Source organism: Chaetomium tenue (genome assembly GCF_020726465.1).
Source record: "Chaetomium tenue strain MPI-SDFR-AT-0079 chromosome Unknown F5144scaffold_1, whole genome shotgun sequence".
In the NCBI taxonomy this organism is placed as follows: Eukaryota; Fungi; Ascomycota; class Sordariomycetes; order Sordariales; family Chaetomiaceae; genus Chaetomium; species Chaetomium tenue.
In genome coordinates, this window is record NW_027117329.1 from 5,526,159 (window position 1) to 5,538,978 (window position 12,820).

General features: G+C 58.5%; 4 protein-coding genes across 4 annotated transcripts; 2 read left to right on the forward strand and 2 right to left on the reverse strand.

Moving 5' to 3' along the window:
- The first annotated feature begins 74 nt into the window (after positions 1-74).
- Positions 75-1,645, forward strand: F5144DRAFT_608917 (Pex12 amino terminal region-domain-containing protein). Its single transcript, XM_066791609.1, has 2 exons — positions 75-976; positions 1,049-1,645. The coding sequence occupies exons 1-2, from the start codon at positions 272-274 to the stop codon at positions 1,532-1,534; spliced, it is 1,191 nt and encodes a 396-aa protein (XP_066649382.1). The 5' UTR covers positions 75-271; the 3' UTR covers positions 1,535-1,645.
- A 646-nt stretch (positions 1,646-2,291) lies between these two features.
- Positions 2,292-3,580, reverse strand: F5144DRAFT_589397 (uncharacterized protein; the record flags this gene model as incomplete). The annotated part of the gene is made up of 2 exons (XM_066790034.1): positions 2,292-3,488; positions 3,542-3,580. The coding sequence occupies 2 exons, from the start codon at positions 3,578-3,580 to the stop codon at positions 2,292-2,294; spliced, it is 1,236 nt and encodes a 411-aa protein (XP_066649383.1).
- A 2,398-nt stretch (positions 3,581-5,978) lies between these two features.
- Positions 5,979-7,955, forward strand: F5144DRAFT_73567 (Alpha/Beta hydrolase protein). Its single transcript, XM_066793381.1, has 4 exons — positions 5,979-6,501; positions 6,580-6,623; positions 6,695-7,330; positions 7,394-7,955. Exons 1-4 carry the CDS (start codon positions 6,322-6,324, stop codon positions 7,557-7,559), a joined length of 1,026 nt encoding a protein of 341 aa, XP_066649384.1. The 5' UTR covers positions 5,979-6,321; the 3' UTR covers positions 7,560-7,955.
- Positions 7,956-8,081: 126 nt separating this feature from the next.
- On the reverse strand, positions 8,082-11,831 carry F5144DRAFT_617760 (uncharacterized protein; the record flags this gene model as incomplete). The annotated part of the gene is made up of 5 exons (XM_066791891.1): positions 11,199-11,831; positions 9,834-11,145; positions 8,731-9,704; positions 8,318-8,603; positions 8,082-8,231 (listed from the first exon to the last, which is right to left on the reverse strand). Exons 1-5 carry the CDS (start codon positions 11,639-11,641, stop codon positions 8,082-8,084), a joined length of 3,165 nt encoding a protein of 1,054 aa, XP_066649385.1. The 5' UTR covers positions 11,642-11,831.
- Between the last annotated feature and the right edge of the window lie 989 nt (positions 11,832-12,820).

Here is a 12,820-nt window from a genome sequence, read left to right on the forward strand (position 1 = left end):
GCCGAGTCCCCTTGGCTCGAACCTGTACCCCTGCCATGCAACCGCCCACAGATCCCTGGCTCTCTATCCGTGACCCGAGGTCCAGGCCGCTTGCAGCTGGACAACTTGCCGAGCATCTGCACGGGCCGAACTTCAACAACCTGCATGCGCTGGTCGCGACAACAACCACTTTCACTTTCACCGTCGCGACCCAGGACATTGAACTACTTCTTGAATGCAACCAGCACACATACATTCTCACTCTAAGAAATACGCTTAACTTCGACACAAAATGGCCTCCCAACCACCGCCATCACGCCCTCCTCCGCCTCTCACCTCCTCCCCCTACCCCTTCGCCGCCGCGCCCGACATCATCCGCGCCCACCAAAAAGACGCCTACTTCCAAGGCGCCCTGACCAACCAGCTCAGCGACCTCCACCGACGCCTGCGCGGCGCGCGCTCCGCCCACGCCTGGGCCACCGAAACGCGCACCTTCGCCGACGCCCTCTACCTCTGCCTGACCACCCTCATCGGCAACCGCACCCTCGGCGAAGAATACTGCGACCTCATCCAAGTCGAAGCCCCCACCACCCCCTCCTCCTCCCAACAACAAACCCCATACCAAACTCCGGAAACCACCGGCCCCCTCCTCCCCGCCCTCCCCCTCCGCGCCGGCTACATCACGACCTCCATCCTCCTCCCCTACCTCGCCTCGCGCACCCTCCCGCGCCTCCGCGCTTCCTTACGCACCCGCCTCCAATCCCGCCTCGCGACGCTCACGCGCCTCGGGCGCGACGAGGCGCGCGACAAGTCCGGACGGCCGGGCGCCGAGTACCGCGCGGTGCGCTACCTGCTGGCGCACCTGGGGGAATTGACCAGCGGGGCGCATGTGCAGGCGGTGGTGCTGGCGGTGTTTTATTTTACGGGGGCGTATTATTCGCTGTCGAAGAGGCTGTGGGGGTTGAGGTATGTTTTTACGCGGAGGGTGGAGGAGGAGGTGGGTGGGGGTGGTGGGGGTGGTGGTGGGAGGGCGGGGTATGAGGTGTTGGGGGTGTTGATGGTGGTGCAGATGCTGGTGAGGGGGTGGATGCATGTGCGGGAGCAGGTGGCGGTTGCTGGGCAGCAGCATGGTGGTGCGGAGGGGGAGGAGTTTAGGGAGAGGGCTGCGTTTGGGCCCGGGGCGGATGTGGATGTGTCGCTGGATGAGAATGCGTTTACGAGTAATAATGAGCTGCTTGGGGGAAGTGGTGCTGGGGGGAGTGGTTCGGCGCAGCGGAGTCTGGGGCAGATCGGCGCCATGGCGCACACGCCGGTCCCGAGGGCGGGCAGGGCGAGGTATGATCTGGCGAGTGAAAAGGTCATGGGGTGGATCAAGGGGGAGCAGCAGAGGAAGTGCACGCTCTGCCTGGAGGAGCTGAAGGACCCGGCCGCGACGCAGTGTGGCCATGTGTTTTGCTGGGCGTGTATTGGAGATTGGGTGAGGGAGAAGCCCGAGTGTCCGTTGTGCAGGAGGGAGGCGATGGTACAGCACATCTTGCCTTTGCGGGTGGCATAGGGAGAGGTCATGTAGAGTAGGTAATGTAATATTGTAGGCAACGCCGGGGCCATGCGTTTAAACTCCCCGGAATGAATCATGCATAGACGTGATATCAGAATCGAGAAGCAAATGTATTTCGAGGCCAGCCTATTTTACACCGCAAAGCGACGAGATCGGAGAACCCGAGCCACGAGCTTCGATTCCCTAAAGAAGGACAAAAGAGAAACCCAGCTGCACCCGTTTTCGTCCATTGACAGCTGGTAGTGTACAAGGTAATGAACGGCAAAACATACGCTTCGAGTTCGCTCCCAGTCCGCCCAAGGAAACGCCGATGTTAAAACACGGCATCAGTCCCAGAAGATTACCTCCAAGACCTTGCATACCAAACAAGACAAGTCCACCGAAGCCAAACATCCTCCGTACTCCATCCCAAGAAGGAGCAGAAATGAGGAGGCAGAAGAAGCAGAATCCAAAACACACACCATTGAAGCAAACGAGATTGCGAGAGTACAAACGCCAAGGTGAGTCTGCGACTTTGCACCTCGGGATGAAAGAAAGAAGCCAAAAGATAACTCGTGCCAACATATACCCACATGCCCAAACGCGACAGAAGGTATCATGAAAAGGGAAAAGAACAAAAGAAAAAGACATGCCACATGCCACATGCCGTCATTAACTCCCATCCAATGTATTCCCCTCCCCTCACCCCAGTCCCAAATGCCCTCCCGCCATGCACATGCCGCTTCCCTGCATTACTTACTGATGACCCGTAGGCTCAATCATCAATACAAAATAATACAATCTCTCCTCTGTCATTCTTTTTCATCCGTAGTGACCGCCACAGCTCCTTCTCCTCCATCAGCTTGGCCACCGGCACCCCCGACGCGGCCCTCTCGCGATGGAACCGCTTCAGAGCCTTGTTGACGCTGCACCCGCGCTCGCTTTCGGGACCCTTGTTGACAAAGCTGAGGAAGTGTTCCGCTCGCGGTTTGTACACGATCATGGTGCCGCTTTCGTCCTTGCCGTCTTTGGACCCGGGTCTGAACTCGAGAAGTTTCTGCTCCTGTGGCGCCTCGAGAGCCTTGGTGCTGCGCTTCTTCTTTGATTTGGACGGCGTCGAGTTGGACCTTGACTTGGTGCGCTTCTTGGATGAGGGCTTAGGCTTGGAGCTAGCGGCGATCATGGCCATCAAGCTGTTGCCAAGGGTCTCGCTTGGGCGGCTGGACTTGTGGTGTCTCGACTTGGTCTTCTTGAGCGGGCTGGCTGGCGTCTCGGCGACGTCACCACCAGAGTAATCCGGCGACGGCGGGAAGACGGTGGGTCTAGACATCAACCGGTTGATGCCGCCCGTCAATCCCGAGTGCAGTACCGGCGGCGCATCCGTCATTATGTGGTCCGTTTCGATGTGTAACCTCTTCCGCTTCTTGTCTTTCTTGGCGTCCTTGTCGGTGTCCTTCACCTTCTTCCGCGCTGCCTTTGGCGCGGGGGTCTCGAAGGGGGTTGGTACCGCGCCGCTGTCATACCGGACCATGGTACCGGCGTCCTCGCAAGTCTCCTCCATGCCATTGGCCTCAGGCTCAAAACGGACCAGTTGCGTGTCCTCGTTCAGCTGGATGGGTGCAGTGGCTGGGAGGGACACGTGGGAAGCGGTTGGTGTCGGGTTGGCGACAAGGAAATCGAAAACATTAACATCAACGGGCGACCCAGCCTCAAGGGCCGAAGGAGGCGTCGGTGCCTCCGGGAGGGGATCGCCGATGGATTGGTCGTCATCGTCGCTGCTGTGCTGTTCGTAGTCACGCCAGGACTCATAGTCCTCCGCGACATCTTCAACATACGCTGGGTGGGCCATGACGTTTTGGTTCGTGTTGTTGCTCGTATTGTTGTTCGTGTTCTGGGTGGGAAACGAGGCAGGTTGACTCTTCTTTTCACGGTAAAGGGCGCCTTGGTATTTCTGCGCTTCCGTCATGCAACTCTTCGTTGCTTATTAGCGGGGCCACATCAACACCGACAACGGACCGGTCCTACCGTATGCGAGCGGTACTCTGTACCAGGGAAGTACACCATGCAATCGATGCAGGTAAAGGTCGCCCCGCGACAGCGGTTTCTATGCGGATCGAGCTTCTTTTTGGTCAAGACGTCGCCGCACCCCTAAGCAGAAGAGATGCGAGAGCAGTTGTTAGAGGTTGCTGAATACGATGAGGTGATCCCGTGGAGGGGCCAGATGATATGGAGGTTATGGTGGCAACACAGGGAGGAAACAGGGAGAGTGACAGGAGATTCAAAGAAGGGAAGATCAACTTGATCAGACGGGAAGGGGTGTGCGGGATGGAGGGGTGGTGGGCCAGGGTGTGACCTGTTGGAAGTGACCCGTGGGCGTGGTGTGCAGCAAAGGTGTGTGTGATGTCAGTTAAGATTGCCCTCGGGGGTGGTCATGGGGGGGTGCGGACATCCCACCCGGCAAAGGAGGGGTGGAGGGGGGGTAAGGAAGGTGTTGGAATTGAGGCGCGGACGCCCGAGAATGCGCTTGTCTCTGGTAAAATGCCCAGAAAGCCGACCATGCCAGAGGGAGAAAGCCTCCCCTCCGATGGCATAAGAAAATAAAGGAACCACCCACCTCGCACGAGAAGGAAACCATGGTGGCGGTGGGATGGTTCGTCCAAACTCCCGGTTCGTCCCAATTGGCGCGCAGTATGCAGAAAAGTGACGCGGGTTGTCAACAGTGGCTGCCAAGAGTTGGCCTCACAAGTTGGTCCTGACTTTCCAACTGGATAGAAGTGATGCGAGTACCCGATTCGGCCAATGGTCCTTGGGCCGGCAGAGAAGTTGGTTGTTGCCCGGCTTCTGAAGGTCGGCGTGATGAGGCGACGATCGAGGCGAGCTCTGATCCGGGGAGGACGGGTATGGTATGGGCGGCACAGGGCTAGAATATGGGGGGGCTGTGTGTCGTCCCGTCGGTGGGTGGGCGGCTGAGCGACTGAGCGAGAGACTTTTGGAGAAGCTGGAAGTGGGCTGCTGCGCCTTTAGGCACGAATAAGAAAGAAGAGTTGGAGGAGCTGACTAGCAGCAACGATGAGAAATCGTGGGGAAGCTAACGGCGCATGAGAAAACCGCTAGCTCTGTAGGTCTGAATTTGATCTGGCGGGATCTTCGATCAGTTGGCCAGTGGACGGAGGGGTTGGTGACTAGCAGATCTTTCCCGGGTGTGTGGCCATGGAGAAAGTTGAAGCTGAAGATGTTTTTTGGTTGGAGATTTTGGGCGCCGATGCAGGCAAAAGCTCCACTGCACGAGCCACAGCCCCTCCATTCCCCTGGTCGCGCCCGCCAGAACGGGATGACTGCGGGAGCAACCCATCACCCCGATTCGTGCATCAGAGAGCCGGCTTGGTGTAGGCAGGCGGCCAAACAGCCACTCACAGGCTCGCGATCGCTCAGAAGAGTGGGGAGGGGCGGCACAACAAACTCACGACCCTTGCACGAAACTCAACTGAGGCGCGCTCTTCGTTGGTCGGGGAACAAGCGAGCGCGCGGTCCCCTTCTCAGTTATAAAAAGAAGCCAATGCCGGTAACCTGCCGACGGCCGTGGCCGCATCTGGTCATACGGCGCCATCAAGTCATTTGCGGGGGAATCCGTCATCACGTCTGGATTCCTATCCTTCTCTACGGGGTTTCCTGTTGATGGGAGAAGTGGAAACAGCCTTTGGCTACCCACAGTTCGTGTTCTTTGCCGGTGCTAGCCCAGGAACCAGGCAGATAGGTAATGCAGGCGCATAACGAATCAGGTCTCCCGAAAGCTTCTAGAGCGTTTCAGCAGCGGCTACGGGGTTTGCAAACTCCTGCGACAGCTTTGTCGCATCGCCATTCGCGGGGTCTTGGGTTTCTCCCAATGCACGCCGATGGGTGTTGGAACCCCCTTCCATCCGTCTCGCGTTTCAGACTTTGCGCAACAGCTTCCAGCCGAGTGGTCGGCGATCCTGCCTGGGCTAGCGCATCGCCAGTGTGATGGGCCTGATGGAATCGTCGACGGGGTGCATGAACGCGGCACGATCCAATGCGAGAGCTCGGTGTTGCGCGCGAGTATGGAGATGTGCCAATTGCGTCGCCGTCAAACGGATTGGCCTTTCTCAAGCGGCAAAGTGTGGGAGCCGAAGGATGAAGTCGTCCGGGACAAGGCTCGGCAATCCCCTGAATTCGTCAATAGTCGAAGGAATAAAGGCCGAATTAAGCTTCCCTCGGAAAGGCGGCCATCTTCTGTCTGGCCAGGTGATCGGTTCATCCCATCAATTGCATTGCCGCGGGCCCGTTACCTCGGCCTGGTGGCCGGAGTCGGGCCACCTCCACCGGGGCCGGGGCGCCCCAGAGAGCGGGAAGAGGAGAAAGGCCTCTTTGATCGGCCGGGTCTAGGGCCGAATGGAAAATGAATTGGGCGATCCGTTTGGATGTCGATTACATCATGCTCCGCCTCTCCAACGCGGACATTTCGACCTGCATTCAAATTTCCACACTGCTGCACTTTCCCCAAACCCTCCCTGCAGCAGCACGCAGGAACTTGCATCAAACAGCGAGAGAAGCGCAGAAGCTAGAGGTTTTGGGCATGAGCTCCGCATTTTAGGCTTTCCCGCCCCAACAAGTGACACCGCTGGACTGGAAGGGGCGCCGCCAAATCCATCATCCCCCTGCTCGCATCTGCACCTGGTCGTTTCTCGTTTCTCCATCTCAATCAATCTCATCCCTGACCGCAGCTCCTCCACCCGCGGCCGCTATATTCCGCCTACCGCCCTTTTCCCCAACCCTTCTGACGACACGTCATGCCGGTCCCGTCGGCCAGCAATTCTTTCCTGGAGCAGACTGGCTCGCTGTTGAGCAGTGCAGCAGGCTACATGCGCGTGCCTGCGATAGCTTCTACTGTATGCCCCGACACCTCTGTGTATCCCGCCCAGTGCCTGAATGGCTGCGCCGCCAACCGCGCCGACTGGTTCAGGGGGCAAGTTGGAAGATTTTCCTTGCCGGCCTCGACTCGCAGTTGAAGTGTGTTTGTTAACTAACTGTTTCACCTGTTCGTTTAGGGGATCGCCGCGGTCTTGACTGGTCTCCTCTACTTTAAACAAAGGTGAATGATATCCCGACCCTCGCGTCTCACCCTTCGATATCCCTCGTTCTAACGCGATATCCCGTCTATAGAGCATTAATTTATCCCTCCCACGTCCCCGCCAACGCCCGCACCGACGTTCCGCGCCCGAGCCAATTCCACTTCAAAGACTACGAGGAGCTTATCATTCCAACCAACGATGGCGAAAAGTTGTCGGCCTTCTACATCCGGGGACCTCGCGGTGGGCCGAATTCCAAGGTGACGGTGTTGATGTTCCACGGCAACGCGGGCAACATTGGTCATCGCCTGCCCATTGCGCGCATGTTGATCGCCGCTTCCGGCTGTAATGTCTTTATGCTCGAATACCGCGGCTATGGCATCTCTACGGGCGAACCTGACGAGTCTGGCCTGAACATTGACGCTCAAACGGCACTGGACTACCTCCGCGACCGGGCTGAGACCCGGGGCCACAAGATCGTCGTGTATGGCCAGAGTCTGGGTGGCGCTGTCGGCATCCGTCTCGTCGCCAAGAACCAGGCCAGCGCGGACATCAGCGGCTTGATACTCGAGAACACTTTCCTCAGCATGCGCAAACTAATTCCCTCCATTATGCCGCCCGCCAAATACCTGGCCTATCTGTGCCACCAGGTCTGGCCGAGCGACAGCTTGATACCCAGCATCAAGGTGCCGACGCTCTTTTTGAGCGGGCTCCAGGACGAACTGATACCGTAAGCCGTCCACCTTTGCTTGGACTAGTCTGTTGTCTTCAAGCTAACACTCGCATGATCCAGCCCGATTCACATGAAGCGCCTCCATGACCTCTCGAAAGCCCCCATCAAGATCTGGAAACCCCTCCCTGGCGGCGATCACAACTCGAGTGTGGTCGAGGATGGCTACTTCGAGGCCATTGTGGACTTTATGAACAGGATAGTGGCGGCGGACAGCGAGAAGCAGTGAGCTGGCCGTGTTATTGTGCCACGACAGGAAACGAGACAGTGTCTCGGGTTGGTTACGGGACTACTGGATGCATGATGCCTGAACTTTGCGGGGGTAGAGGAAAAGGGGAGGGGGGCGGGCGGTCTGGCATTCTTCATTCCAGCTTTCTCGAGATACACTTGATACCCCAGCCTGCGCTTGGAATTTAGCAGGTTTCTAATCTCATTAGACCAAGACCGAACGCACGGAATATGTGCGATATCCCGGGGAATGTGTCGTGTGAGTGTGTCTGGATATGTAATCCGACACCAGCCGGCTGTAAGCCAAAGATGGTGTGATGATCCAAGGGGACGGGTAAACGGAGTTGCGCATTGGGATGTTAAACCGTCCATTACTTTATTTCAAACATTACATTATATTTATTGACGCCAAGAGGGTATATTGATGCTAAGAGGGTATAGGGTATATGCCAGATCCGAACTCCCGCGCTACTAAATCATACCGCTCGCCTAAACACTCATCTACACCCGCTTATTCCTCCTCTCACTCCTCCCCCTTTGCTTCCTCCACCCCCTCCTCCTCCTTCTCTTCCCCCTCTTCCTCCTCCCTCTCAAGCGCCGCCAGCCAATCCTCCTCCACCCCCTCCCCAGCAGCACCAGCACCACCACCACCCGCCGCCTCCCGCTTCCTCATCTCCAGCCTCCTCAACGCCACAAACACCCCCCCAGCCCTCTTCTGCTCGCCCGCACTACCCCGCGCAAGCCCCCCACCCCCACCACTGGCCGAAGCCGCCCCCCTATTGCCCCCCCCACGCGCTGACCCGCGGCCGGCCACCGCACTCCACCCTTCTTCACCAGCATCCGCAGCAGCCACAGCACCCTCCCGGCGGACAACCTCTCCCGTCGCATCGTCGACGCAGCAGAGCACAACAGAGGTGGCGAGCCTCTCCCGCGCGACGGTGCGCGCAACGGCGGGCTTGAGGCCGGAGAGGGCCGTCTCGACCGCCTGCGGGTCGGTGGCGACGGCGACGGCGGCAGCGGCGGGGGCGGCGACGATGAGGATTTCCTCCGAGGGGAGGAAACGGGTGGAGAAGGCCAGAGCCGGGCCGCCGCTACGGGGGGCGGTGGCCAGCTCTGGGGCGAGGGCCGCGTCCAGCTCGTCGCTGGTGAGGCCAAAGCGGCCACCCCCCAACAGGAACGCGTTGAAGGGGGGTCCTTGGCGACGGGGGGAGGAGGAGGACTTGGGAGTGATGGCGGACACTCCGGTGCGGAGTTTGGCCGCCTTGTCGGCCACTTGGAGGCACTGCCCCAGGGTCTTCCCGGGGGCGGACACGAACCGCGGCGTCTTGAAGACGCAGACGTGGCGATGCGGTCCGGGGTCCTGGCTCTCCGAGTCGAGGCCAAAGTCCTCGGCGAGGGCGTGGAGGAAGGCACGCTGGTGAGGTGGCATCGGCTTGAACCTGATGCGCTTTTCCTCGGGGGCAGCAGCGAACACGCGAAGTTGGCGCTCCTGCGTCTGAGCCCAGCTGACATTCTCTCGGAAGAGTCTGAGAGAAGTGTCGGAGTACGGGATGTGCTCATCCGCGTGCGTGCTGGGGTCGATGTCCAGAGCTTGGGCGAGCTTCCGGTTTCGCTGGAGCCGTCGACATTCGTCGTCGCAGGCGAGGGTCGATTTTCCGGCAGGCGACGGGTTGAGCGCCGTAGCCTGGCATCGGACCTCCTGCTTGCAGTGTTGGCAAGGGCAGGTAACGAATGTCTTGGACTGACAAGGTTTGTCCTCTTTACAGGCATCGGGCGCGTGGCATTGGTCGACGCACGTATGCTCGCAGGATTTTCGTACCTTGCCACACCGCTGAGGGCAGTGTGAGCCGGAAATACCAGCATCTTCACACTCTCCAGGTCTGTGGCATGGTTTTCTGCATTCGTGCGCTCCACACTTGAGCTTCTTTCCACATGGAAGGCCGCATCTTCCTTCGTCGAACCAGCAGGGCTGGTTCCTCAAGCTCTTCTTGCCGCAAACGCAAGGCTTCGACATAAGATACGGGCACTTCGGGCAGGGTGTCTCGTCGGTGTGGCACAGGTGGGGACCGGATGGATGGCCGCATGGGGAGGCTCTCGTGCAAGCAAAGTGGCACTCCGGTGACCGCGTCCCACAGGGCTGTGGCGGCTGAAGAACGGTTCGTCCGCAGGCGCAGCTGATGTCGTCGAATATGGCCTCTGGGCACGAAGGACATGGCCCTCTGTGGCAGAGCTGTCGACAGGTGTGCCTACCGCACTTGAGCTGGCGGCCACATACCTGGAAGCAGATGTGCTCAGGTTCATAGTTCTCGTTGGCAGTCCGCTTGTGCTTCCGCCTCTCGGCTGCCACCTTCTCGCCAGGGCAGCAGTGCTCTCCACACTCGTGCCGCCCGCAGTTGAGTTGGGCCTTGCAAATGCGGAAGCATTGAGGATGAGAGATGTTGCCTTGATGGCACAAGGACTTGGTCGTTACCCTACCGCATCGGCACGGTATATCGGCAATCTGGGTGCAAGGCGCGCAAGGGCCGGTGTGGCATTCGCCTAGGCACAGATGGCCACAAGGTTGAGCCTTATTGCAAGGCTTGTTGCAGTGCGGGATCGGATCCTGACACGATTGTCTTGGTTGCACGGACATGGAAGCGAGTGAAGTTTTCCCGCATGAGCAGTGGGTGACGACGTCTGGCGATAGCGGGCAGTGGGCGGCCGCTTCATCTTGGGAATGGCACGGCTTTGAACATAGATGGTGCCCACAGTCGAATGGCCGGCCGCAGATATTGGTGCAGCGGAAAGATCCCTCGAACCACTGGTCTGGGTTCTGTTCTATGCCGGATGGCAGCTTGGCCTGGCCATGGTTGAACGACTCCAAGACGTCACCGCGCTGACTGCAAGGTATCTCTCGTTGTTCCCTTCCGCAATAACATACGGACGGCGTGGGGATGTCGCAAGAGCCGCACAGCCCAGAATGGCAGCTTTGCGTGCAACTATGCTCTCCGCAGGCAAACAGGTCACCACAGATCTCTTGGCAACTCCAATCCTTCCCGTAGTCGGTTTCCCTGCATTTCTTGGTTGAGGTGTGTTTCCCGCAGAAACACGACTGAGCCGGGCCCATCATTGTGCACGGCGGACAAGGTCCTGCGTGGCACATCAATGAGCACGGATGCGGACAGGCTGCCCTCGGCTTCGAGCAAGTCTGCCCGCAGGTGTGTGGGGGGAGCCCGGCGATGGGCTTGGGGTCGGTCTCCTTGCCACACCAGCAATGGTAGACCTCGGGTTTGCCGACAAGCCCCGAGTTGCAACCCGGGCACCGCCAGTCATCGTCGGCGCCACGGTAGTTCCCAGGGAAGTCCTCGCGGAGCTGCAGCTGGCTTGTATACCATTGCTGCGCACAGAAGAGGTGGATCGTTGTCCAGCATATCGAGCAGGACCACATTTCGGAGGTCCTCAGCACTTCGCCAGTGCAGATGACGCACTCGTACTGGCAACGATCAATATCCTCATGGATGCGAGTCGTCAGGTCCGGGGCCGTGGACTTTGCCGTGAATTCTTCACTCACGGGTATTGTCCTCGGACCTGACTCGGAGGGCTCAGCACTATAATATCTGTCAGTATAAGGTTGCGGGGGGATGGCTGGGTATTGACGAACCCTGAAGATTGGATGGGCTGGCCCGGAACAAACTCGGCGGCGGTGGCACTGAGGTTGGGCCTGGGCCCGTTGTTCCCTCCCTGGCGATGAGGGGAGGGGGGTCTTCGGCCACCTCGGTGCGATACCACCACCGAGCGTTGACCAGTGCCGCGCCGACTGCCACCCCGTCGGCTCCCACCACGGCTCCCGCCTTGCCCCCGTCGCCCCCGTCCCGGCTGGTTACCAGCTTCGGGGGCAGGGGCGGGGGCGACGGCGACAGCGACGGCGGGAGTGGCGACGATGGCGGAAGCGGGCTGCACTGGCCCCGGTTCGCTCGCCTCGCCGGAAGAAGCCAGTCCTCTTGGTCTTCTGGACTGGCCCTTCCGCATTCCCCGTCCTCGTTGAGAACGTCTCTGTGACGGCCCTTCTGTGGGCTCGATCACAGTGAACGCTCTCGTCGTCATGGTAGTTTGCGCTTTTTGAAATACAGCGACTTCGAAAGGACAAGGAAATAGGCAGTCAAGGAAAAATTATCCCTTGACTGAGAGGTTGAAAGCGAGTGTGCCGAGAAAGCAAAGGTAGCTGGGGTGGGCGGTGCACCATAGTTTATAGGCAGATGGTGGCAAATACATCACCACGATCAGCTTGGCCGTATGAGTAATACCGTGTCTTTGACATAATCGGCACTGTACTACATGATGGGTCCTCGTTCGCCAGCCCGATACGGTCTGGTACGGTGTGACGAACCTACTTCAGGATCCTATCCTGTTAGGGTTCAGCTTCGTTGAAGGTAGTCTCTCGAGGATGCTTAGGTTCGGTGCAGCCAAAGGGTGCACAACAATAGACTTGTCTCAACAGTAGGCTTGCGAGCTTGTAGCGAACTGTAGTTGTGATTGCTAACTGGAGAACTCCCAGAGCTCTCCAGAACGAGTGACTATATACTATCTAGTATCACTATCCCGCTGGTGATAATCCCTCCTTGTCATCGACAACTGGTGATAGTCACTCAGTGTCACCGACAGTCAGTGATAATCCTCCATTATCACTGACAGCCCGTGATAACCATTTCCATTGGTTCTTAAGCGATTGGCTGTTAGCGTCCTGCGCGTTCGGCTGCGACCGCCCCGGGCCGCTCCCTGGGTCATTCCGTGACAAGTTCAGCCTGGCAATAGGGAATGGGCAACGGCGATTGAGTGCATCAATGGCGAAGGGTGGTGCCTCCCGCCGTTTCTGATCGTGCAAGGCATGTACCACCTCGCAAACTGGTACACAGAGAGCAACCTTCCGCTCGACTGGGCTATCAAACCAACTTCCAATGGGTGGACCGACAACGAGACCGGCCTAGAATGGATCAAACACTTTGATAAGCACACAAAGTCTCGTACGAAGGGTGTGTATCGGTTGATTGTGCTTGATGGGCATGAGAGTCACCTGTCGGCCAAATTCGAAGCTTTTGCAAGCAGAACAACATTGTCACCATCAGCCTGCCGGCTCACTCATCCCATATAACCCAGCCACTCGATGTTGGGTGTTTTAGTGTCCTGAAAACGGCGTACGGTCGGCAAATCGAGCACTTCGTCAGAGCGCATATCAACCACATCACCAAGGTCGAGTTCTTCCTCGCCTTTAAAGCCGCCCACTTT

Excerpts from the sequence above, each read along its gene's own strand:
- F5144DRAFT_608917 (XM_066791609.1), top strand. The coding sequence starts at position 272 with ATGGCCTCCCAACCACCGCCATCACGCCCTCCTCCGCCTCTCACCTCC. Across the intron at positions 977-1,048 it reads CGCGGAGGGTGGAGGAGGAG|ATGCTGGTGAGGGGGTGGAT; the intron begins GTGGGTGGGGGT and ends ATGGTGGTGCAG.
- F5144DRAFT_73567 (XM_066793381.1), top strand. The coding sequence starts at position 6,322 with ATGCCGGTCCCGTCGGCCAGCAATTCTTTCCTGGAGCAGACTGGCTCG. Across the intron at positions 6,502-6,579 it reads CCGACTGGTTCAGGGGGCAA|GGGATCGCCGCGGTCTTGAC; the intron begins GTTGGAAGATTT and ends CTGTTCGTTTAG. Across the intron at positions 6,624-6,694 it reads CTCCTCTACTTTAAACAAAG|AGCATTAATTTATCCCTCCC; the intron begins GTGAATGATATC and ends TCCCGTCTATAG.